General features: G+C 35.2%; 1 protein-coding gene across 20 annotated transcripts in view; it reads left to right on the top strand.

Moving 5' to 3' along the window:
• The window catches only part of PTPRD (protein tyrosine phosphatase receptor type D), a 928191-nt gene that overhangs the window by 883047 nt on the left and 18883 nt on the right, over nt 1-26261 (top strand). For all 20 annotated transcript variants that reach the window (XM_054055286.1, XM_054055289.1, XM_054055284.1 and 17 more), the window contains 3 exons: nt 6665-6784; nt 7570-7724; nt 25770-26055. In XM_054055286.1, the coding sequence (XP_053911261.1) occupies nt 6665-6784; nt 7570-7724; nt 25770-26055 (561 nt within the window). The remainder of the gene's footprint in view (nt 1-6664; nt 6785-7569; nt 7725-25769; nt 26056-26261) is intronic.

Below are 26261 nucleotides of genomic sequence, written 5' to 3'. Positions count from 1 at the left end.
ACAAGGACTGTGTGAAATATATTTATGAGATTAAGAATTTTATCCATGTATCAAACTGGCAGTTGAAACCTCACCATAACTCAAATTCTGTTCAAAAATCAAAATGCAAACTGAAACCTCTTCAGGTCCTCAGAATGTTCTCCAATGTACCATTTTTCATTTCTGTTGTATTTCAACAATTCACTTCCAATTTTCGGATGAGCCAAAAAAAGTAATAATACTCTGATGTTTTACTGTTTTGATTATTTTGTTCAATTGATTTCTTACATAATCATTGTATCAGCTAAAGGAGTTAGCTGTTTTGTATGGAAAATGCAAAATCTTTGTTTGAGCGCTTAGATTGTAAGCTGAATTGTTTAATATGTTCTTCATACTGGATGTAATATCTCATTCAGTGAGAGATTATTCAGGCTCCACATGATGATCAGTTTTGAGTACAGGAGGAGGATGTAAAATGTAGACAGTGCATTCACTTTTCCCCTCAGTTCCATTCATATAAACTTTTTCAAGACCATTTTAGAAAATCTTGCTATACTTAACTGTTTGACAAACTCGTTCTTCAAAATGAATTCACTAAGACCCTGCCTGCCCTGCTGTGAAGAAGAGTTCAAAAAGAGCATCTCATGTTGATGCCAGTAATATAGTTTTGATCTGTTCTTGGCTTGTATAGATGGAGATAAAAGACAAGATTGAGAACACACTTCAAATATGCCCAACATTCCCTCTAATATCTGTTTTCTTTTGTTTTAATAGCCATACCACACTGTGTCTTAAAGATCATAATGGAAGCCATTTGGGGGTTATCAATTAACTTTCAGTAATAACTGTTAGCCTACTAATCATGTCTTGGAAATTTCAAGAAGGGTGTTATGAGGGTTGCTTTACAGAGGAATAAAGTTTGTTATGATTTGATTAGTCAAATGATGTTGTCTCCAAATCCTGTTTGGAATTTCTTGTAGGCTTCTGTATTTAAGGCCTTAGACAGAAATACATTGCACTGCAGAAGTGTTTTATTTCCTAGTTTTTAAAATCCAAAGACAGTTCATATGAGATTCAACAATCATAGAATCATAATAGAATCATTTAGGTTGGAAAAGACCCTCGAGATCAAGTCCAACCATTATCCTAACACTGCCAACTCCACCATGTAACCAGGTCCCTAAGCACCACATCTACACTCAACTGCTTCCCTGGGCAGCCCGTTCCAATGCTTGATAACCCATTCAGTGAAGAAATTTTTCCTAATATCCTGTCTAAACTTCCCCTGATGCAGCTTGAGGCCATTTCCTCTCTTTCTATCACTTGTTACTTGTGAAAGACACTGATATCCACCTTGCTACAATCTCCTTTGAGGTAGTTGTACAGACCAATAAGATCTCCCCTCAACCTCCCGTTCTCCAAACTAAGTATCAACATCTTTGACTTTACGTACTCACAACTATGTAGTTAGAAATCGTTATTAGAGACCAGTACATACAAATGATCTTTTTTTCTGTAGTAAAAAATAGATCTGAAGAACCAAAATTTCCCAAAGTGATTAGCTGTCTTGGGAATACATTTGAGACTTAAAAGGATCTGTTTACCTGAGACTGAGTGCTCAGTTCTTTCAAAATTTAGGATCCTATTGAATTCAGTGCCTTTCTGAAAGCAAAATATAAAACTTGAAACTGTTTTAATTCCAGCCTTATTTCTGAATAGTTTATCTTTCTGTTTAGAGTTATAGTCTATCTTTCATTTAGAGTTAGACCAAAGTTAGCGAAGGCCTTAAAAAATGTTTCTATATTCTCATTTTTTTTTATCCTTTGCGTTACAACCTCATGTACTAGTGTCAGTGCCTATGATATTTAGCTTCCAGTCAACATAATCTTTAGGTGGCAAGGCATTGTTGGGAAAAGGAAAATGGCTTCAGAGTGAAAACTGCGTGGAGACAGAACATAACTGGAATATCTGAGGCACTAAGCTAGCCTGATAAGGTTTGAGGCAGTTTCCATCACCTTTTTGTTTTGTAATTATTATTATCATTCAACATCACTGTAGACCATTTGAAAATGTTACTAGAAAGTTTTGGCTGCAAAAGACTATTATTATTAAGAAAATCAAAGCAAGCAGTTTGTTACAAACTGCTGTTAGTAATAAACAGATTCAGCCATAATTCATATACTATTCTTACAGCAAGGAATGTACTATATGATTCTACCTAGAACTAGTTTGCTTCCTCTTTCCTAATCTACATTTTGCCCTTAAAATCTCAGATGGCCTGTAACAGCTTCCTCATGTGTTAAGAATCACCTGAAGGGGCTTCTCAGCCTGAATGATGGAACTTTATACTAGAAAATTATTTCTCTACCCTTAGATCTCAGGAATCTTTGTATTCATGTTCATATGGAAATACGCTTCTTTCAGCTCCATTGATGCATGGCGGTGCCTTCTCTAGTGTCTGTGACTTGTTTAAGCATGAGTATCCACAAATATTCTTAGGAACTCTGTAGCTACTTAAACCCCTCTTGTCTGAAATGGTCTGAAGATTGTGATTTTTTAATGGAAAAGAAAGCATTTACATTTTCTTACGGCTTTGCTTTCACTGAATGCTTGTAATTCCATGAAGAGCAAGGGTTTGCATGGTCTGAGTGGAAAAAAATGTAGAGAAGTGTTTGAGGGACAGGCTTAGAGAATATGCCTGTCATTAGTTGCGTCTTCTAGCTGTGCCTAATACTATGGTACTTGAAAGATTCCATAGAATATTTAGGAGTCTTTTGAGAGCTGCCATGGTCTCAGATGTAGTCATTTTGGCAGAGTGCAATCTATGATCATGAGATAGCAAGAGTAGTAGTAAAAGGTATGCTTGTCATTACTTGTAATTTAATTTCTTTGAAAAAAAAAGTCTTTGAAATCACTAGTGAGTTCTTTTGTGCTCATGTGTCTGTTTTGTTCATCTTGCCATCTTTAGTGACAGGCAAGAGAACATAAGACAATTACTGATGAAAGTTGTTTTCTGTAACCATGTACAGTTAGTGGCACAGAGAATTTCCCTCTGGGTGCAGATGAATGTAGTCTGCAGAGGAAAAGATCAACCCGTAGAACGGGGAGTTGGGTGGATCAGAGAAAGGTGAGGACTATGGAATTCACCAAAGGTATATTATGCGCTAGTTCCATAACTAAATAAATCCTATATTTGTATTTCTGAAGGATGGTGCGTATCACCATTACCATACCTTACCACATTGAAGTTGTCTGTTTTCCAAACAAGGTACACAAATGAGGAAGGCGTTTTCCTTACTACAGGGAAATTAAAAATGGACTAAATTGCTAAAGCAAAAAAATGATTTGGCAAATTATCTCAAAATCAACTGTTAGGAATTAGTTATAAATTTTGGATGACTCAAGGGGTTTGATTAATTTCTGAAAAAATGCTGATATGTAATCTCTGAAAAATAAACTTACTTTACATTCTGAAGGCTGGAATCTTGAAATAGGCTAACAGAGCTCTGTGTCAGAAAGTAGTGTCTTGACAATTGACTTATATTATTTGGTTTTCTGCTACTATTGAAGTCCAACAGAAAACATTGTTCTGATCTCTCGAAGATAAACTGGGCTCTAAATTGTTAGGAGTATTGGGAATGTTAGGTTTATGATCAGAGAGCAAAAGAGTGTAGGAGGCAGGTAAGAGCACATCTTTGAAGAAGACCTCTTGTTCTGAGAAATCAAGAGGCAAAAGGAATAAAAGATTTAGTTCTATCAACTTGAGCTTTATATGCTCTCTCAAAAGGTCAAATCCACATCAATGCAAAATCAGGTATCTTTCTGTAAATTAGATACTTTCAGCAATTTTCACTTTCAAATAATATATATACTGGTCTACAAGTTTTATTTATTTTTGTATTTCAACAGTTAGTTCAAACAGTTTTAAATGTGTATTTAAACAGTTAGCATCTGCTTCCAGCGGTAGTCCTCTGCATCAGGATTCACAGGAAGTATTTTAGAAAAATTGCAAAATTATTGGAGTTTTTGTTAGATAAACTAATGCATGGAAGAAAAAAAAAAAACTAGAATCTGCTCCTAAGACAGCAGGCATATTTATTTTCTCCCAGCTAATTGAAAAGGAGCAATTTTCTACAGGCTTCTAAATCTGAGTATATGATTAACATCAGATTATTACATAAAACAAAAATGAAACAAGTATTTTCTGTTCTTTACAAAGATACCGGTAGACTGCTATGTTCTGAATTTCCGTTAATGTCTGTGTTAAACATTTATTGCTCTTTATTGCACTTAAAAGCTGGTATAATGAAGTTTTTCTAGTGAGAAAGCTGGTTGATTTTTCTGGAAGCTTTCTGGAATGTGACAGTACTTCTACAATGATACAAGTTATCTGTGGAAACTGCAGAGTAAAGAGGAGAGCTACGTATTTACACATGCAAAGGCATAGTCTGGCATTCATTTCCTGTCGTAATTTTATTAAAAGTACATAAACTCCCCTTTTTATTAATTTAAAAAAAAAATCATTTAAACCCAAAAAGATTTAGCCAGAGGTTTATAATAAACCCGTAGGTGCTAAGATTAGAAATTGCAGCTATTGTGTATCAACATTTTCCATGAAAACAATTATGGTTCTGTGGTAAATAATAAATCACAACTTGTTTGTCTAAAATACAACTAACCAGTATAGGCATAAGTGACACTGTGTCTATATAAATGATAAAGTGAAACTGAATTTACTAGAATTATATTGAAATAATTCAATTGAAAATATACCTCTCCACAGTGGTTTATTTTAGTGTTAGGAATCTTGCAAATAAATCAGCAATATTCATGAAGTACCTACAGTGCTTACTGTAGTTTCAGTGTTTCAGTAAAGGACACAAGTAAGTAATTAATTCCTTCAAATAAATTATTTTGTATCGTATTAATACCATTTTTAAGATTGTACTATCGATAAACATTTTTCATTGCTTTGTTCCAATTCCTTATTTATAAGTTAAGCTATCAATTCCTGTAAAAAAATTTGTTTCGGGCTTTTTTTCCCTCTAATGAATATTCATCACTTGCTTCAGTAGTTAGAACTTTTTCTCCTTTTTATCTAGATTGCTTATTCACAAACTGTGATTTGTGAACTGTTAGTGATCTGCGATCTGTGAGCTTCAAAATAAAATGATCTGCAAGAAAAAGCTGGGAGGAGTTTAAAAGTGTACCAAGCCTTTTTCAATAAGTGCTGTGCAGATGGAGAAACCTGAAGAACATAAGTTTCAAACATGTGTTTCTTAATTTTCCTTTTTCAGGGAATCATCAATTTTTCTCTTTCATTAGCTTGATAATTCATATTTTTTTCAGAAATACTGTGCAATATTCTGTTTCTGTTTCTTACAGTTTGCTCCATTCTCACTGGTACGAGTCTTATTTAAAGTGCTTAATGCAGACATTTAGTAAACAAATGCAATGTGTTATTACTGGACTCAGAATACACTTTTATTCTGTACCGTATGCAAGGCTAACTGATAAGAATGTATTCTTAAAAGTAGAACGAAGACTGACTGCCTTAGTTTCACCTGTCAGTCACTGAAAGCAAAACATTTTCAATTATTTAACTCCCATACTACTTTGTACCATGTTCTTCGATTATTTAGAGGTTCGGCATTTATTTTTTCATAGTAGCTTTCATCGTAAATGCTGTTTTTAACTGCAACATATTATTGAGTCTCAGCAGTGATAATAAACACTTTTGTGTGTCACTTATACAGCATTATTTCAGCTTATTGATATTTTAGGCTGTAGTGTTTTGAAACAGAGATTTCTCTAAATGAAATGTTCTGTGTCTTTAAAAATTTGATAGATGAGCTCTATCAAACCATGGTTTTTAATGACTTTGAACACAATTTCTTTATGTGCTTTGTAACATTGTCTGCAAAGGAAATTGTATTTTATCATGGTGCACATAATAGTTGTTGGTGTTCTTACATTTATCTCTGTACTAATTTTTTTCAAAAAAATCAGGGTTTTACTACTATGTTTCCATATACTATATATTAGCATCCAAGCAACGGTTTATGTGCCTAAGGACTAATATGAAATACGTAAAATATAGCACATATTCCAAAAATTGTCCGTCTACCTTTACTGGATTTATAATGCTGTTCAATTCTAGAATGTGAAGGATGAGGTAGTGAAGATGTAGCTCATATTTTTAGCTAGTATAAACTGTATTTTTCTTTTGTTTATCTATACTTAAGTATTACTTAATCATCTGCCCCACTGAATTTACAAATACACATTATCATAGTATCATAGTATAGTTGGAGTTGGAAGGGACCTTAAAGATCATCCAGTTCCAACCCCCGTGCCATGGGCAGAGACATCCCATTAGATCAGGCTGCCCAAGGCCCCATTCAACCTGGCTTTGAACACCTCCAGGGATGGGGCAGCCACAGCTTCCCTGGGCAACCTGGGCCAGTGTCTTACCACTCTCATGGTGAAAAGAAGAGATATACTGTATGAGCTATTACCAAAAGAGCAATTCTTGTGGGTGACAAAATAATTTTCTTGTGTGGATCCTTAGCAGCTGTTGAGCATTCTAAGTCCACTTAACTTAAAAAACCTACAGAGATATAAACTCATATATGCAACAAATGTCAGTTTTAAACGTATTAAATATTTATGTTTTTCATCACAGGTGAAGTGTGATCAATACTGGCCAAGCAGAGGCACAGAAACTTATGGACTAATCCAAGTGACACTTTCAGACACTGTTGAATTGGCAACATACTGTGTTCGTACATTTGCACTTTACAAGGTATAGATATTTATATATACTTCAAAATTTAAATGTAAGCATATCCTATCCTTTCTTTTCATTTGCTTTCCCTTCTCTTTCTCCTTTCTTTTACCTTCCCCCTTCCCTCCCCTCTTCTTTCCCTTCCCTTTTCCTTTCCCTTTCTACTGCCTTTTCCCTTTCCTTTTCTCCTTGCTCTTATGTTTCCCATTCCCTTCCCCTTCCTCCTTCCTCTTTTCTCCTTCCTTCCTTCCTTCCTTCCTTCCTTCCTTCCTTCCTTCCTTCCTTCCTTCCTTCCTTCCTTCCTTCCTTCCTTCCTTCCTTCTCAGTCTCTCTCTTGCCACCCTGCCCTTCATCTTGCTTCCTGCCTCCCCTGCATGTTTTTCTCTTATATTTCCTCACTCCCTTTCTTCCCTTTACCTCCTTCCATTTTCCTTCCTCTTTTCCTCATAGCAGCACTGAACAATGAAAATTCTTCTACAGACAGAGTGTATTTTTCTTGCAGCATAGAGTTTTGTAAGATAATACAGAGCTCTTGCTATGAAAAAAACATAGGAAATACTAGCTAAAACTCTGGCACTAGTGATGCTTTGCTGTGCAGTACAGTTAAAGGTCTTATGTTGTTTGAATCCTACAATTTAGAATATAAGAAGCATTTCCCTCCATAGCCTGAGTTCCACTTCTCTCTGGCTCTAATGTGATTTAAATATACTTCTCTGGTATATATGCTTCTGCAGCTGTTTCACTGAGAGGTACTAGTATCACATTAAATGGCAGTTTTGTCCTGAATTTTTTTAATTTTATAGAATGGTTCAAGTGAGAAAAGGGAAGTAAGGCAATTCCAGTTCACTGCCTGGCCTGACCACGGTGTCCCAGAACACCCCACACCGTTCTTAGCTTTCCTCCGACGTGTCAAGACCTGCAACCCACCTGATGCTGGACCTATGGTTGTACACTGCAGGTAAGACCCAAATTTCTTTCAAAGCATCTTATGTCAAGATAACTGCTGTTTTGTTGCAGACAAAAACATTATCTTCTCTCAAGGACACTTCTGAATCTATCAAAGAAAAAGATGGTTGCATTGCAAATTGGGGACCTGAGCGTGGTACTGCTAGCTTGAATGGTCCAGAGTTATTCTCTTTCATCTGTGCAAGAGGAATTAATTTTAGAATATGTAAAGGCCTACAGGGACAATGCCTGCAGGGAGAATACAGATGTGTCTGTGGCATTCAGAGGTGGCGTGAAAAAGAAAGAGGATAGTGTTGGTTTAACACCTGAATATTGAAGTGTGTTTTGAGCAATGAAGCAGCTTCTGAAATTATGACTTGTGTCGTGAATGAAAGTAAAGAACATTAAAAGTAGGAAAGATAGATGGCAACTTTTATTTAAGATAGATGAAACTTTAATCTGTATTCAAGGTTAAACACTCACCTTAGGACTGCAAGGAGCTGGAACTGTAAAGGATGTACCTGGGGAGTAGGCTGATCTCAGTTCCAAGGAAATGAGTGTTTCATGCTGTTTGTGAGGTAGCAAACCTCTTTGGGCATTATAAGGTGTGAATTAATAAACTCTCAAGAGAAAAACTTCAGCTTCTCTTAAAGTTAGGGGAGTAAGTAAAATAAGGAAGAGATGGGGATTTTTTAGAAATCTTTAACTAGAGCAAATCTTTTAGAAAGCCTTAAAATCACGGTGATAAAATCACACATTGTCAGAATATATAGGACAGTTCAGACAGAAGTAAGCTCTAGGATGGGTCTGTCTTATTCCAGGTCTATGTTGCTATAGCTTACATAGTTTACTGTGCTGCCCTTTTCAAAGGGAACTCCTGGTATCACCAATTTTGCTGGACTTCATTTGGAGATACCTTCAGTTAGTAAAGATAAGGTACTACTCCCTCTTCACTGAAGCTACAAAGGCTTAGCATATCTGAAAACCAGTCTTTCTTTTGTTGGCCAAAAACAGAAGAGCATGAGTATCTAAGATTGCATCATACTACCCTGTCTAGTTCTGGCCTCATGCTTATTGGTAAACCAGCCATGGAAGGTGATTGTTTGAACGCTTTTAAAGTGGTTAAAAGAAGCTTTTGTAAATAAGGCAGGGAAAAAAGCCAACAGGACAATAAAATAAGGAAGACTTCAATGATGAAAGCCACAGATTCTTAAGAAAGGATCAGAAAACGCAGAAGGCAGACAATATTTATTGAAACACCAGGGTTAGGAATGTGGAATAAATATAAATATTAGTACAATTCTATTTATGCAGTTTGCCAAGTATTTCCAGGATGGAGACAAATGTTTTTGTACCTGTATTTACTGAATCTTAAAACATTTTGAGTGTTGCCTGCAATTATAGATTTATAGAATTATAGATTGTCTCAGCTATAATTTCATCACCTTGATCCATGCAAAGTATACCTCCAAAGGTGCTCATCAGTGAAGATGTTATGCTCTAAATCAAAACCAAAATTAATAGAAGTAATTAATTCTCCCACTCTGGCAAGACTGTTAAGTTAGCATAATTACCTAAATTCTCTCAATGCAAAAACATATGAATTAAATTAGTTGTTAAGTGTCATAGAGCAAGTCATTGGAAAATATGAAGTAGCATACAAAACTCATTATCGTTTAGTGGTATTGATGAACTGCAAGGTCATTGTTTTCTCTTTGTCATTGGTTATGCATGTAAATTTCAGTGAAAGTGGTAATCAGGTTAGGTTATATGATTTGATGCCTATTGAAAGACTTTTTTCCCCAATTTCCTATTAATTTATTTACTGACTCTATGAAGTATGCATATCCCAGTAGCAAATTTGTTGAAGCTCTTTGCCTTAAGTATCTCTTCTTGAAACATAAGGGTTTGAGGCATTTCATGCAACCTGTTCTCTACAAAGCAGACTTCCACATATTCTATTATTTTAGTAAGGCTTTTAAATATCACTCCCAACAATTTGCCTATGAGCAGCAGAACTAATGATACTGGATTTATTGCAAATTTTCAAGTTTATATCTCTGTGTTTAAAAAATATATGAGGCTGGGCATGTAGCAGCAAGTACTGTGGAGTCCAGAGTTTATGAATGTATTCATTAAATCATCTGTCTTAATATCTTGACTATCTAACTGATAGACCAATAGATATGTTACTAAAGTCTTTGTTACAGTAGTAATGCTAATGTGGTTGTCTGTTTTAGGCATGTTGTAGCAACGTTATGTTTTGAGATTTATATTGCGTTATCATTTGAATTTGACATTACTGAATTGGTAAAAAAAAAACTAGAAGAGGAAGAACAACAGAGCATCAGTGCATTTTTTTTTTTTTTAGACTAAAAGATGTGCCTTTCATTCAGCAACATGAAAAGCTTTAAGATTTAGTTTGTAATTAAAGTACTGGACTTGCTTAAATGTCTCATATCAAGCTCTGAAAAATTTTCATTTTATGTTGAAAAAAATAATAAGCAAATTTTGCATGCTAATTATTTTTTCTTAGAATCTGCTTTCAGAGTTTTCTTTCCTCTCTTCTCTATTGCTCACTTTCCAGTTTCTCTATTCCACTCTTTCTTTTTCTTCTCACCATCAGTCATTTCACTTTTTTCCAATTTTTTTCTCTCAAGTGTCTGGATTGCTTTTTAGTCCATGGACTTTTCTAATTCTATTCTGTTTCTGTCCTTCAATTCCACTTTTTTTTTCTCAAACTCATTTCACTGTTTTTTACCATATTGCTGAACTATTTCAGTATTAAATATGCTCATATATGTCTTAGTATTTTCTCTAAAGAAGGACCGTTTTTTTAATGGTAGCATTCTCCTGACAATTTTTGTCATGCATCACTTTTCACTACCTTCTAATAGTCACTCTTTCCTACTGAGATATTTTTTGTGTTCTTGACAAATTTCTTTCTTTTCACTTATTCCTTTGGTGGCCTCTAGTCTGCCTCTGCAGTCTTTTACAAAAGTTGTCTTTTCCTTGTTTGTATCTTTATCTGTCACTGTCTATCATTTTGTGTTCAGGAATCCATAAGTCTTCTTCATGAAAGCTCATGTACTGCCATCACTTAGATATTAAAACAGTTTCAAACTGTCTCCACTAGAGCAAAGCAATGTATTACAAGACCATTTCTTGTTTCCTTTGCCTGTTGTAGGTAGTGCTTTTCCAAAATATTCCACTGGAGGAATATTGAGTTTACTCCACTGCAGGAGCATGGGATTCATAGTGGGGAATGTAGGACAGCTGAGACAGCACTGATACTTTCTTTTACGTTTCTTCCATTACCTAACAAACTGTCAAAACTCGAAAAAATTATAACGATAAGTTACAGGAGTATAAATAGAAGGTGATTTAACCTTTCAAAATATGTTTGGTAAGAAGAAGGATCAGGTATGAAGAAGCTGTGTATTATTTTTCTACATAGATTTTAACCTATAACAAAACAAGAATAAAAGCTAACAGGCAGCTAAGTACAGGAAGAAGCTATTTGTCTATAATATTGATGAGCGGAATTTAGTTCAGATTTTCTTACTGCTCAAAAGCCGGGCTCCTTTTCGCTTGATTCAGGTCAACACCCAGTAAAAGCCACAGGAGCCAGCCTGGCTGAGGAATAGATAAGAGCACCAGCTAGCTATCTGTGTTTTGGTTCTTGGAGAGTAACCCCATATTTATTCTATATAAGTAGGCTTTGTAAGTGAAAGTTTTATCCCAAACCTTTCTTTACTGCATTCTCCATGTGCCATAACAATGACCAAAAGTGGTCTTTCAGTCCACTTCATTTTAAGGGATTTAGATTTTTTTCCAGTTTGTGTGGTGGGTTTGGGATATGACTATATATCTTGTAGAGAATCAAGGTAGTTGGAGATCCTGTTCATGGGTATGGCCCCAGAGCGGTTTGTATCAAAGCCTTGGTAGCTGATAAGCTAGTTTAATATCCTGTTCCTAGGAAAAGCTTGTTGAGAGCATGAAGAATTAATAACTTACAATGTGCTTAGTGGGGAAAATGTCTGGTGTCTGATGTGACAACTGAAGAGCCCCACTCTGTAAACATTTGAATGTATTCAATTCACGTAACCAGAAAAAAAAAATCATAGTCTTAACTTATGAAATTAACTGTGAGTATAAAAGTATTTCCATTCAAAATTACTAGACTTCATAAAACACCTTCTGATAAATGCATGTCCAAGAAATACAAGTGGAAGTCTTCCTAACATTTTTTTTTGTGACAAAACAAATTAAATTACTTAATTATATGGTCAGAATTTATGATAATGTTAGTAATTTTTTTTACCAATGTCCATGTGACTGACACCTTTACATGTCATTTACAGATCTATTTTTGATAATTAACAGTTGGTTGCCTTTCCAGTATTTAATTTGAATGTAATATAGAAGAAAAAAGCATGTTGAGAAATGTCATGTGTACATTCTGTGAGTTAAAGGTTTTAGTTGTGCAGAAAAGTTAGTAGATTTTTAAGCTGTAAAGGTGATTAAAATGTAATTAAAATTACATTATTTTTAGGGAGAAAACAGGACATTGCTGGAAAGATTGTGAAGCACCAAAGGGAATATCAAGGCCTAATCTAAATGCAGATTTATTTTTTTTTATTTATGAAATCTCACACTCTGATGGGAAAAGGTGTAGTGGTAGTAATATAAATGTATAATGACAGAGCACTCTTTTTTCCAGAAAAAAAAAAAAATACTTCTCTATCTATATCCACCAGGAAAGATAGTTAACAAAGCCCAGATCAAGACAAAGTTAAATTTAGAAACATATTTGTTATTAGCCGTGTTTCATGATCCTTGCTTGAATTATATTCTTGCAAAGACAGCAGGATCGTTGTTTTCAGTGTGATATTTGGTACAAGAAAGCAGATAAATCAAAAGTAAATCTGGATAAAAAAAAGAACATCAAACCCACAAACCAAGCAAACAATAATAGAAAGAAATCTAACAATCACATCCTGTTTGTAAATAATATTCATAACATGCATTCAAATAATTACTTGGCTTATTTGGAATATATTCTCTGAAAAAAATTCTGTGATGGTTAAAATACTTGGTACAGGTAGTTGCTTTTTCATTTACAGTCTGTTATATTTTAAGACTGTGCCCTTTCAGTCCCTTTACGTACAAGCTGAGGAATATCACAATCTAACTGTTGTCTCTGCGTGACTTGCCCTAATTTGCAGACCTGATCTAGAAAAATGGGTTTCTGGAATGAAAAAATGCAGGCTTAAACCCTAGGATCCTGCGTTGGTGAGAGTGTAATGTGTGGTCTAATGATACTGGGGAAAGCACACATTTTTGTTTGAAGTTGGATTAGTGCAGGCAAACAGGTGCTAATCAGATCACAATAAAATAGGCACCGGAGGGTGTTTGGAGCTTTATGCCACTATGTTTTCAAAACATCACAGAAACTTCAGTAGTTGGTTCAGTAACACTACATAAAAGCTTAACATGTAAGTGCAATCCCATATGTTTCAATCTCTGTTTTTAATACCAGCACCAAGGGGCATATCTTTAAGATACTTTGTGAAATTTTGGCAGGCGCTGTTAGTGCTGCTATCACAAACAAGAAAAACTTGGATGTTTGGAAGAATGTGACTGTTTTAAGTAAATCTGTGTCTGAGAATTATAACATAAGCAGTTAGCACAGTAAAAATAAGTAAATTTACAAAAAATAGCAAACCAAAATGTTGTCTGCCTATTTTTTGTTGAATGTTTTATAATAAATAATAAATAGTATATATACATATATATATATATAAAACAACATAAGGCAATTATTTTCCAGTAGATAGTTTTATTTCACCTCTGTGTCTTTCAAACCTCCTTACTGCTTTTGCCGCGTTCCTCACAAGTGGTAGTTTTCTAATCCTGGCAGTGAGAAGATTGCAGATGAGTGCCTATCCTTTTTCACGGTGGTAGAAAAAAATCCTCCCAGTACATATTCAGAAATCTCTCAAAGGAGATTGAAAAATATTAAAAGTTTCCTCATCCCTTCCCTTTTCCTACCCTAAGAACAACTCAAGAGTCTTTCCTAACTTCCCTGGACAGCTAGAGCTCTGGAGAGGAAAAGATAATAATTTTTGTATGACAAGCATTTTAGTATGACAAATATTCTAAACTTTCTCTGCTTTAGCCGTGTCTTTACCTACAATCTATTGTGTGCTACTTACTATATGTTGATGTAGTCTGTGCTACATATAATCCATATAAAAGAACACTCTATTTCCTCTCCAGCTGTTAGCTGTAGGTCACTGTATATCTCAGTAAGATAACTTTTTTTTTCTCAAAGACTTTATTCACAAATAAAAGCAAAGGGAAATGAATAAGGCTGTTGTTAGATTCTGTTCTTAAAACAATACATAGTTGGTGACCCTGCTTAGAATGTTTAGTTCCTCTTAATATAAAAGTACAGCAATAAGTAAATGTCTGTGTTTTTCGCTGTACTCTACTTGTATTGGTAGTCTCAGTTACTCTAATCATGTAGTCAGAGTAAGTGACTGGGAAACTTTTCATTTCTATGCATACCTTTCTTCTTGGGAGTTATTTAATTTCTACACGTACCTTGTACAAAATACCAGGGCTTGCAGTTTCATACCTTTGGAGCTTGATCTCTTTTTAAGGAACTTGATTTATTCATTTAGAAATTTTTGGATGTTTTTTCTGTCTTTATTTAGTTGTCAGTATTACAGAACCTAATGCAAAATAAGACTCTACAAGAAAGGCTGGCAGATGCTAACTGGCCAAAACAAAGACTGATGTCCCAGCAGAACACTGATTGAGGGGTCATCAGTGCAGCATGGCACTATTTGATAATCACTTGTGCAAAGAGTGGTGTCACAGAGGGACAGGAGTCACCTTCATATTTTTACCATAAAAACTTCTAATGTTGTGAAAATTTAGATTCCAAAAGTTTGCAGTTGAAGACTCCGGCTGTTCTATGCTGAGCACAGAGGAGTTGTCACTCAATTACTGTGCTGGGCGTATGCAATTATACAGACAAAGACTGTCTCTATGCTGATAGAGGCAGTGATGGGATTCTTCCCTCAAATTCTTATCAGTTAGGTCATCTTGAATGGAAAGACACTGGTTACCTTCCCCAGCTGATCACTCTTTAACTTAAAGGGCAGTCTGGCATTATTAATTTGGCCTTATTTCCTTAACTTTAGGTGCTCATATTTGAAAACCTGGAAGTATGAACGTGAAAAAGATTACCATACAGCATTTTATGTGACAGTGTGCTAAGTCCATAAAGATTGTCTAGGGTATCTTGGTGGTTTTTTTGTTTAAGTAGGAAAATGCTGTGCTACATTATCTGGAAATCTTCTATGAGGCGTCAAACACCAGCAAACTGATGCTGATCCACTTTCAAATTTTGCCTTAAGTTAGAAATCAGTTCTGCCCAGCAAACTGGGCTTTTCTAAAACATGAACTGAGGCTGCAGTATGTACAGTATGTGCTTCAGTTGTTTATAAGCATAAAAACTCAGTAAATATCACTGGAACCATCATTGAAGTTCAAAAGCATACAAATAACAAATAATAGCAGTAATTCTTCATGCAGGTTCACTTAATGGAAAATACCTACTTGTGGTCTTTTAGATTAAATCTGTCCTATGTATATAAAGCCGTCTTTGGCTGGCACTTAGCCTGTGTTTCAGGGGATTATACCCCCACTGCTGTGACTCAAGGCTGGATTATCTACTGAAATCCTAAAAAGCTGCTATGAATACACAGGGAAAGATTTTGTTTCTGGTAGAAGTCAGAAATCACATGGTGACTGCTATTACTATATAGGATCAGTGGTCTATCTAGGCCAGCATCCTGTCTCTGACAATGACAAGTGTCAGAACTTTCTAGGGGTAGCATAAAATTCCAATGTCAACAGTATTTCAGAGAAGTTTCCTTGACAGCAGCAAGCAGTTAGTGACTAGTTCTGCCTTACTTAATGAAGATTTCTGTTCTTTTCCTGTGATATTCTTTAGCTGAAACCATTGGATACTTTATTGTTCATCTTCATGATTGTGCACATATTTTAAAGAACAAAACCAGACAGTCTTATTCTTGAGTTTTTTCCATGTCTAAGTATTTTCTCTGACAAGTAGTTTCACACATGATGTTAGAAGAAATCTCTTTGTTGTTATTTTAAATGTGTGTCTCTTCATTTCATTAAATGTCTTTGGGTGAAGGGAGAAAAAGGACATTTTTAACATTGTTTCTTGTTTTATATTTCTGCCTCTTTCCCTTGTGCTCATCCATTTTAGCAAACTAGAACAGCACACTATCCTAACCTGCTTCAGTACTTGTCTTAAGGAGGGAGATGGCAGGGGAATCTTCACATCCCTAGTCTTTTTACTGACAGTTTCTGCTCCCTCATTTGTGCTGTATCCTTTTTCTGTAGTCTCAATAAGAGGAAATATTCCTCCGTCTTTTTATTTATTTTTTACAAGAAAAATATCTCCGGAATTACGTCATGTTTTCTTGTCCAGTGGGGAGGTACTGAGGCTTGACTTGGGTTCAGCCAACGAATGTTTTCAGTTGAGCAGATCTCCTGGAGACTGATGACTTTTCACTCAGTGGAATAACCTGCCCCTTATTAAAATGTAATAATTTTCTGTAAGATTTTTTGGTTGGGTTTTGGGTTTTTTTTTTTTTTCAACAGGCGCAATGCCTTTTCCATGTGTTATCTCAAATTACAAATATGTTGGTGCTGATAATTATTTCCAGATATATATTATCATGTCCTACAAGGACTGTAATTTCCTTTGACCTAAGCTGTAGTTTGATACATTATTTGATCAGCACTCTTAGTGAGTCATTTTATCCATATGTATTTAGTTAATTGGTTATTTTTCTTCCCGCCCATGTTTATATATAATATACTCTACAAAGGAAAAGGAAATCTGACTGCTTGCAGCTGAGTCTAGTAAAAGAGCAATTAAGTTCTATCAGAGCCAGCAGCTGTCCGTAATGAATTCTGAATTAAAATTATGAGTGAAGAAAAGAATCCAGCCATCTGCAGGAAATGTGAAAATATTTTTATAACCCAATAGCTGAATTCTGGAAAGGGGTATCTCTGAGATTTCCCAGCTGTACCTACAGTATATTCCAGAATATCCATGGACACACAATATACTGGAACACAGTGCATCAACTTGGCTACCCAGCACGTTTGGCGAACTTTGAACAGGCTATATTTTTATCTAAAGTAATCAGCATGAAAGCCTCCTTAAATCATCTCCCTGTGTCTTGAGAAGTAAAATGCAGATTTAAAAATAGCCCTGTTATCTTTTTCATGGAGGCTTTCTAATCAGTATTCTGTCCTGAATATTAATCTTCCTTTATTTTCATACTTGTATAGACTTACTTCAGGGTCTCATCACTCGTTATCAGATTTTGTCAATGCTTGCTTTTCCCAGTGAATCATGTATTGTGGTGCCTGGTTGGGTTTTGGTTTGTTGTTTTTTTTTTTTTTGTCACTTGAATTTTAAAAACAGGTTTTAATTGTTTAAAAATTGTCATAGTACTATCCAAGCTCATTTTACAGCTACTTTGAAACTTCTAAACAACCCCCCCTATGATTTTCATTATATCACATCCACAGTACTTGCTTGTAAAGTTCAAAATCCTGTGTGAAAAAAAAAAAGAGAGAAAGATTAGTATCCAAATTCTAAATGACAAATTGTGATTAAGAAATGCAAAAAGCTTAGTGATATTAACTTCTCACAACCTGATTTTCTACTACATTACGAAGAATTCATGCTGATATAGAGGCTGCTGAGGTTAAAGAAAAGACGTATCAGAACCAGTAACCAAGCTCTTCAGTTGTTGGTGGAGTATGGTCAGAGATATTTAAAAGGGAGGTTATTCTTTTCACCAGTTGCTTTAAAAAAATGAAGTTCTAGCGTGAGTCTTCTTACGAGCTCATCAGAGATGCCTCAGCTTTTTCTTCTCTAGTTTCTACTGTGTGACACCTTCAGCATTATTACCTTATTGCAACCATTTCAGTTTAAACCAAATCTAAAGTGGCAAGATCATGTTTTTTGTTATTGTCTGCATGTGTCTTCTAGATATATCATTTTCCTCGGAAAAGGAAGAGACATCTTGAGGTGGATATCCAAAACAGTATGTCTGCTACTAAAGTCCCATCAGCCGCAACCTTGAGAACTAATTTGTCTTTATTTCCAACCTTTCAAAGTAGCTAATAATTAAGAAAAGAAGAGTTTGTAAACAGGTAGGACCCAGATCATTTAGGGCTTTGAACAGTGATTGATACAGAAAAAAAATCAAACACATACTCAAGAGACCTGATGCACTGTCATTTTTTTACCTTTGTAATTATCAGATGAAATACTGTGTCTGAGTGACAGTCTGGGACCTCATCACTGTTCTGTCAGTCTAAAACCAAAGCATAACAAATGGCACATGACTCTGAAACTAGGAAGCACCATAGTTCAGAAAGTTCTTTGAAGGTCATCCTGTTATCCAGTGCAGAAGAACACATTTCTTCCCACCTTCTTTAATTCATTTTCAGATAGCATTGTTTACCACACAGATAGGGTAATAAGCCTTCTACATGTTCCATATGGAAATGTAATCAAAGCGCAGAAATATGCAAAAGCACAAAACTCCTTAAAATGTTCCACCCTGAGAACGCAAAACAGGTTGAAATGCAAAGAAAGAGAGGGGTAGTTGCTAGCAGCAAGCAGTGTAATTTCTGCTCATTGACTTCTTTGCTGTGCTGTAATCTTCACTTGTATTTATTGATGATAGGATCACAGTGTACTTCCTTTCCTAAATTACTCAGAAGTGTCATTTTCTATATTTACTACAGCTGTTCATGCATAGATCAGTCTTTAGTTGAAGGTAACTAGTCACAGTAAGATGTGTTTTTAAAATTAACCTCAAAGTACGTTCTTTTTCCAAACTCTATTTCACTAAATTCTATTTCAGAGAATTTAAATCTTTCTTTAGAGGAATGCATAATGACAGTAATGTTTTGTGAATGAATGGTACATTACAAAGCATGTAAAAAATACACTGAAAGCCAACAACTCTCACATTGAAGATGTATTTAAGGTAGTTACTCTTTGATGCTAAATACAGGATGCAGTACACTGAATATATGATTGCATTTAGAGGTGAAGGAAAGTATGAAAGATTATACCTGAAAACTGATTAATTTTGAAATAAAAAAAATCATAGTAAATCCTTGTGCACAAATGAAACAGAAGAACATAGTTTATTCTCATTACTTTTCTTTGTATTTCTGAGTAGCTGAAGAAATCTGGTGACATGGTGAAGTACAGTGAAATGTATGTATAAAAATCTTCAATAAAAAGCAGGTTTATGACACATGTTGCTATATAAAGTCAACATTCAGATCTGAAGGGAAACTGAGATAAGAAAAAGAAGTGGTATGAAAAAGGGTTGATTAAATTTTTTTAGTTGTCATGTTGTGTAATTTCTGCTATATTCCATCTCACAAGCAGAACAACAACAGATTTTTTTTCACCAAAAATTCATGTTTTCAGGCAGAAGCACTGAATGATATTCTGTCCTTCTTAAGGAAGAAAAAGCAAGTATCACAGCCAGCACCGTCCCTTTTCAATGGCATAGTTACTAAAAGTGTCAGGTACCTAAAGGCAAAACTGTTGCTTGAAAGGAAGAGGTCTAGATGATCTGATCATAGCAGATGAGGGATGGAGTGCTTGTGGTTCCTCTAAATATATAGGACCTTAAGATGAAATTTAGGCAACTTTAAGCCTCTCTCCCGGAACTTGTCTAGAATATTAATTTCTTAGAGTGCCCATACAAATTCCGGCAAAGTCGAATCCATGATTTCTGTAGGAGAAGTTGTTTCTGTAACTTCTTGTTTAATAACCCTTAATGGATCCTTTCCTCTGGGGATATCTTTTTTGGCATCCATAATATTCTGCAACAATGAGTTTCACAATTTAATTATGTACTACATGAAAAAGTACATCCTATTAGTTTTAAATTCACTCTCTCATAATTTCATTTCATGACCCTGCTTCTTGTGTTACAAGCAAGAAATGAACAGTCGTTTCCTTTCACCCTCCTCCACACAAGGCATGGGTTTGTGCCCTTTTTTCTCATCTCCCTTTCTCTTAAGTCTTTTCTTCTCTAAGCTGTATTATCTAGTTTCTTTAACCTCCCCTTCATACACTGTTATCCTCTATCATATCTTTCTTCAACATTGTTATTTCTGTACCATTACTGAGATGGGCCACACTGCTTGTCATGGAAGCTAATGCAAGCGCTGCCCTTTGGCATGCAAAATGGCCTCACAACAGCATTCACACAAAAAATGTACGGAATCCTTCTGTAACTAGTGGATTCACAAGGTGTTAAGTGTGAATAAGAGTGACAGTGAATCACACGAAATCATTCCAGTTAGTTCTACATAAACCTTCTAAATCTAATTGCAATGCAAAAGTGTAACTTCAGGCAAATATCTGCCACATTTTAAAAGTGTGTTCAGGAGTTATCGGTGGCTTTAATATTTGTGGTTCCTGATGTTATTTCCCTTCACTTTAATGAGCTGCTTATGTATCTTTTAGTTTCGTAGTGCAAAACATCTTCCTCCACTGCTAACATGTAAATTCCTTTTAATGCTTGTGAACTATCATTTACTGGAGTTGGTCTTTACATTATACCCTTTCACAACTACATTCCTATATAACTTCGGAGTTGTATAGGAGTCCTTCTGCATGTCTGTAAAGTTCTGTCTCATGATAGACCCAGATTTTAAGTCCGATGAGAGAATTTGTACGAGTGAAACGTGATGTCCTTATTAGAAGAGTCTTTAAAACGTTTCTGTTTTGTTGGACATTACTAATGCTTACACAGCTTTTAAAATTTTGTAATAAACAAATATTCCGGTACATGGGATTTGTCGGAGACATTTATTGGAGTTCTGATTCTGTATGTTTTAATATTTAAGAGTTTGTTTGCGTTCATGATATAATCTGGTAAACTTCTTGTGCTTGATCTCTCCATAGCCGAATTCAAGATTTGGTGAAGAACAGGTTTACTTCCAGAACATTATTACACTTCTTCAGTTGCATATTACAAAAAGTTTGGCTCAAATCTGGGGCAGTTATATTTGAAGAATTTATGGTGATGGTAGAATTCTGGAAACATACCGACTGAAAGGAAAGTCTTCATAAAGCTCAGTAAAGTGAGAAAGATCTAAGGCTGGCTTTTGATTTGTGAGCCTCCTATTCTTTTGCCAGTTATCTGTGAAAACTCTAGGGAGCTCTAGACTGAGCTTTCTGTAGTTGTAAAATCTTCTCCTGTTTTCTAGGGCTTTTTTTCTTCCCTTATTCATTTTAAGAAGCTTTGTTACATGTATTGTATTTTGTTATTTATTTTACTTCATTGACAGTTGGTTGCCTTCATGCATAGGATAGAGACTAAGAGAAAGCAATGGCTACAGTATTTTCTTTGGTGAAGTGTTACACCTAAAATGCATTGCATACCATACTTGATTACTGGGTTTCGAACATAACCACAGTAAGAAGAAAAGGAAGTCATTGTGCAGTTGCAGATCAATTCTCAAAGGTCTCTTATAAGCCAGAACTAGAATTCCTGAAGCAGTCCAGTATCTCTTTTAAAATAAAATTTGATGTTACCTCTATGCACAAGGTTGTTATGCTGTTTCAGTCAGAGGTATCCCTTTAAAAGGATGATCAGTAGTTTCAGAAGCAGCTTTTTGTTGCTGTTTCCTGGAGAGAGGGATGATTTTCAACTCTGTTCTAATTTCCTAACAGGAAAAGGAGAAAACAATCTAAATATTGCCCTTATCAGAACTCATACAGGATTTCTGTGAGACGGGAATATAATTAATCATGTGAAGCTCCTCAGTAAAATCCAAGTGGTTTTATATTTTTCTCATATCACAAGCAATTTTATATACTTTCAGTTCATAAATGCAAGCTTCATTCAATCTGAAACTAATATTCAATAAAATTCTACCCTGATATGAGTCAAAAATATCCTAAATGATTTTTGGTCCATAATTTACTGTCTTTACTTCCAATTAAATGATCTGTGAATACTGACAATTACACTGCCTTCCTTTGCCAAATCACTGAAGTATCAGTAAAAGGTCATCATTTAAACAGCTATGAATTAATCACAAAATCCAACCTTTTACACATTCATACAGTGATTTTAATGTGGAATGGCCCCCTTATGCCTCCTAATTTTTCTTTTTGTGAATTGCAGCTGTACGGCACCATGGCGCATTAAGCATGTTTCAGCCCATGGGACTGAGTCAGTCATGGTTTTTGGAATTGAAAACAAATGTTATTATAGGATAAATGATAATATTTGAAGCAATAATAATTTCCTAGTAGGCATGTCTATTTAATAGATTGCTTAGGTTTTCAGCTTGTAAACATAGCAGTATCTTTAACTGGTTGAAATTATAGATTTTTTTTTCAATTCTGTTTGACAGTAATACCAAAAGATGCAAACCAAAAGGGCAAGAAACTCAATAATAGGTGTAGAATCAAGTTTTTAAATTATTCTCATTAGCTGAATTATTATTGTTAGCAGAAGGTGGATAGGAATTTTTTTCTGGTGTTCTAGTGGCATATCAGTGAGGATTTGAACTGCATGGCATCCCAGTGGTGTATCAGTACCTTATTAAGAAGTCTGTATGACAGTAGAGGCAAAGGAGAAACAGAAAATAAAAATAGGCTAGTTTCTTACCTTTGTGTAGGAAACTACAGGAGTTTTGAGTTAGAGGTGCATAGGGGCAAAGAGGAGGAGAATTAAAATGTTCGTTCCATTGGTTCCATTTTTATCTAGAAATTAAAAAGGGTAGTCTGGTAAGACATCGGGCTTATGTATAATTGACAGAGTTGGAACATCCTGAACACTTTAAGGCAGTGAAATAACTTGCTGGATAAAATGATTCCGAGAGTGTGTCAGGAGCCAACGGAGCCAAATGCCTCAATAAATGTAGTGTGTCAGCCCCTCCATCCTTATAATGAAAACAGTGGTGCATAGTAATGTGTTTTGGTCTGGCATGAGGATCTTCACAACCTCTCCATAAACCTATAAATTAGCGATATATTCTATGGTACAGTATGCTAATAACTATTCCTGTCTAAGTTTACTCACAGTAAGAATAATTATATTAATGATAATACTAGACATGAAGAGAAGAACTGGAAACTGATCATTCCAGCTGAAAGTGCAAGATTTTAACTGAGTTAGAATTTTGTAGTTGTGGTTTGTAGGCACCAGTCAACCTTTAAATGTTTGATCTGTAAAATGACATATCCAGTGATAAATATGGTGTTGAAACATTAATTCATTAATACATGATAGGAAAGAGAATCATATTCTAAAGTACTGAGAACATCTGCATTGTCAAACCTTCTCATTTCTCACTTGGTCAGAACTTGTTAGGCTGATAAAAACTGAATGTGAAGAGATATCATTTGAGGAATGATTTAGAATTTTATGTAATACAATCTGACATGCAGATGTGTGCCATTTGCAGTGACTTCTTTGCATTTTAAAAAAAAAAAAAACAAGAGCAAGACAATTTTTTGAGCTTTTCTCCGTGGTTATTACCATTGTTAAAGTCACCAAGGTTTCCTGGAATGCAGAGCTTTCATTATACAAGGTAAATGAACTCCCATTTAGCTAAGATAGCCATCATTTCATTTGTTTGTGTATTTTCTTTCTCTACAACTCCCATTGATCAATATCATTGATTTAATGGTAAGTTTTCTTATGCTCATAATATTGATAAATTCCTGTCAGAGCAGTGTCTAAGAAAGTTGAGATTGATTCATTTGGTCTATTCACAAATATCCTTGGCTGTTTGAAGGTGTTCTGGAAAGAATAGCTCATGGCAAGAATACTTGTTTAATAATTTAAAAATATGGAATTTTAGAAACAAAACTTACTTCATGTGAGGCTAAAACATCTTTCTGCTCTGTACTTCTCACTGATTTGGTTGTACGTAATTTCAGTTTGGTAGTAACTGGCAAAAAAAATTTTAAAGCATCATGCAAGATATAAACTCTTAATTATCAGTTTCAGGGTGGACTATATCTTTAAAACATAGAAACTGTGAGAAGAATGTCAGTTTTATATTATTGTCCTATGGAAGCTGGGTTGTAATTATTTCTCTTTCTTTCCATCTGTTTTTGAAAAATGGCAGTTTGTGGTGCTCCTGAGACAATGTAAATGTGTTGAGAATTTATAAACTGTTGCTTACTATACAAAGTATTTCATTTCATGTTGCTAACTGAAAATGGTTAAGCATTTAGAAGGCCAGAATCTGTCTTTCATTGTAAAAGATATGATGTGATTCAATATAAAAATTATATACAAAACTCATTGTGTTTTAAACTCGTGCTTTACATAGCTATATCGTGTGTGCAAGTCATTGAAACAGAACTTCATATAGTTCAGCTGTACACATGGCTGAAAAAAGACAGTCATCCTTCTGAAGATTTGATTCTGCATGGTTGATGTCCAAGCATCTCCATAAAAGAATTTCTGTAGAGGCTTTTAGGAAGTATGGCTGCATATTCAGACCTTCAGTGTATTTTGTGGTCTTGTGTATTCTGTAGTCTTTTTCATATTTTTTCTACATCATTCCTGTGAAGTTATGCAAAATGTGTAACAAAGGAATGTGTATGACTAATAGTAATCACATTGAGGTGAGAACTCTAAGTATCTGTTTCCTTTCCGGATTGCATAACATTGTTCTCAGGAGTTACTAAAGGTAGTCCATGCATGTAGCAAAAAAACACCTTTAAGACAGAGGCTGAATGACTGGAAATCCTTGAATGTTTGGTGCATTTTGACAGCCAGATATCAGAAAAATAATCTGCTGTTAAGTAAATCTATTACTGAGATAGGGTTGATTCTCTTGGCTCCAACTGAATATTCCATGATCAGATTTTATTCCTGTGCCAAGCTCACAGTAGCTGACCCGTGTCTTCTTTTACCCTCAAGTCCCACCAAAGAGGGGAAAGCAACTTCCTAGCTCAGAGATATTCCTGAGGAATACCTTACTGTGCAAAAAGCTAAGAAGCAGTAGTTTCTTTGGCCTCAACAGGACTGATGTGACTTCACTTGAGCTCCTGCCTAAAACCTGTGAGGGAGCACTAGCTTTACCTCCGCCTGATAAATATTACTTACCCAGTCTGGACATTAATTCAGTGTTGTGATTTCAAACTTCATCTTTAAGCATATTTTAGTGCTTTTATGATCTATTCTTTGCAATAACATGATAACTGAGCCTTCTGGTCCACACTCTGGCTGTTCCAGATCTTTCTTACATTATCCTAGAGATGCAAGACATTGAAGTGGCCAGCTGGGGATTGCCCCAGTCTTCAGCCTGCACATCAAAGTGGGCATGGCTCTGCATTGCAAAGAATAGCAATATGGCCTGGCTAAGTGAAAAAGCAGAGGACAGAACAAACTGTATTAGTAGGAACCTCACTGATGTAGTTGGGGGAGGGATAGGAGGTCTACCTCCAAAGCGCAATGGAAATGTGTAAGACTCATTTTCTGTAACATTATTATTTGCCAATAAATTCATGTCTGTAAAAAGAATAACGCTTGGTGAAGTAGAAATCATGCTACAAACAAAGCTTGGATTCTTAGAGGATTCATCTTCTCCAGTAATTTCCATTTTTAAGAACATATATTTCTAGAACACGTTTCAATGTGTTTCTATTATATTCAAGCTTGAAACTGCAAAATGCAAAGATCTCATATAAAAGCATTCCATGTTCTCAGTTGTTTATAATGGGTGTTAAAGGAGTTTACTTATCCCAGGGTACCAACCTCTTTCATAAAAGCTGATGTTCATACTCAGAAAAATGGGCTATTCAAATCAGTGCTACAAAACTTTAAAACTTGAATGCACATAAAAGTATGCACATGAAGTACATAAAAGTATTGCATGAAATAGTCCTTCATATTTTCCCTCCTGTATTCATTTCTTTTAGTGCTGGAGTCGGCAGGACTGGCTGTTTCATTGTGATAGATGCCATGTTAGAGAGAATAAAGCATGAAAAGACTGTAGATATTTATGGCCACGTAACTCTAATGAGAGCACAGAGGAATTACATGGTTCAAACGGAGGACCAATACATCTTTATCCATGATGCACTGCTGGAAGCAGTGACATGTGGAAATACTGAAGTGCCAGCCAGAAACCTGTATGCATATATCCAGAAGCTGACACAGATAGAAACAGGAGAGAATGTCACAGGAATGGAGCTGGAATTTAAGGTATTGGGATTTTCTGTCATGGGGAAACAAAAAACAGTGGTTTAACACTTAATGCTGCTCTGTCCTCCTCCAGTTGTTTCCACTAATCAAAATATAAGACACTGGCATGCTAGAATTTTAAATTAGGAAGACTACGCTTTGTAAAATATAAAATTCTGCCCTTGATTGGTGTCCAAAGACGAACCATTCATTGAGGTTATTTTAAC

The sequence above is a fragment of the Cuculus canorus genome, chromosome Z (genome assembly GCF_017976375.1).
Source record: "Cuculus canorus isolate bCucCan1 chromosome Z, bCucCan1.pri, whole genome shotgun sequence".
Lineage (NCBI taxonomy): Eukaryota > Metazoa > Chordata > Aves > Cuculiformes > Cuculidae > Cuculus > Cuculus canorus.
The sequence above is the reverse complement of the archived record's forward strand: the minus strand, read 5'-3'. Positions and strand labels throughout refer to the sequence as shown.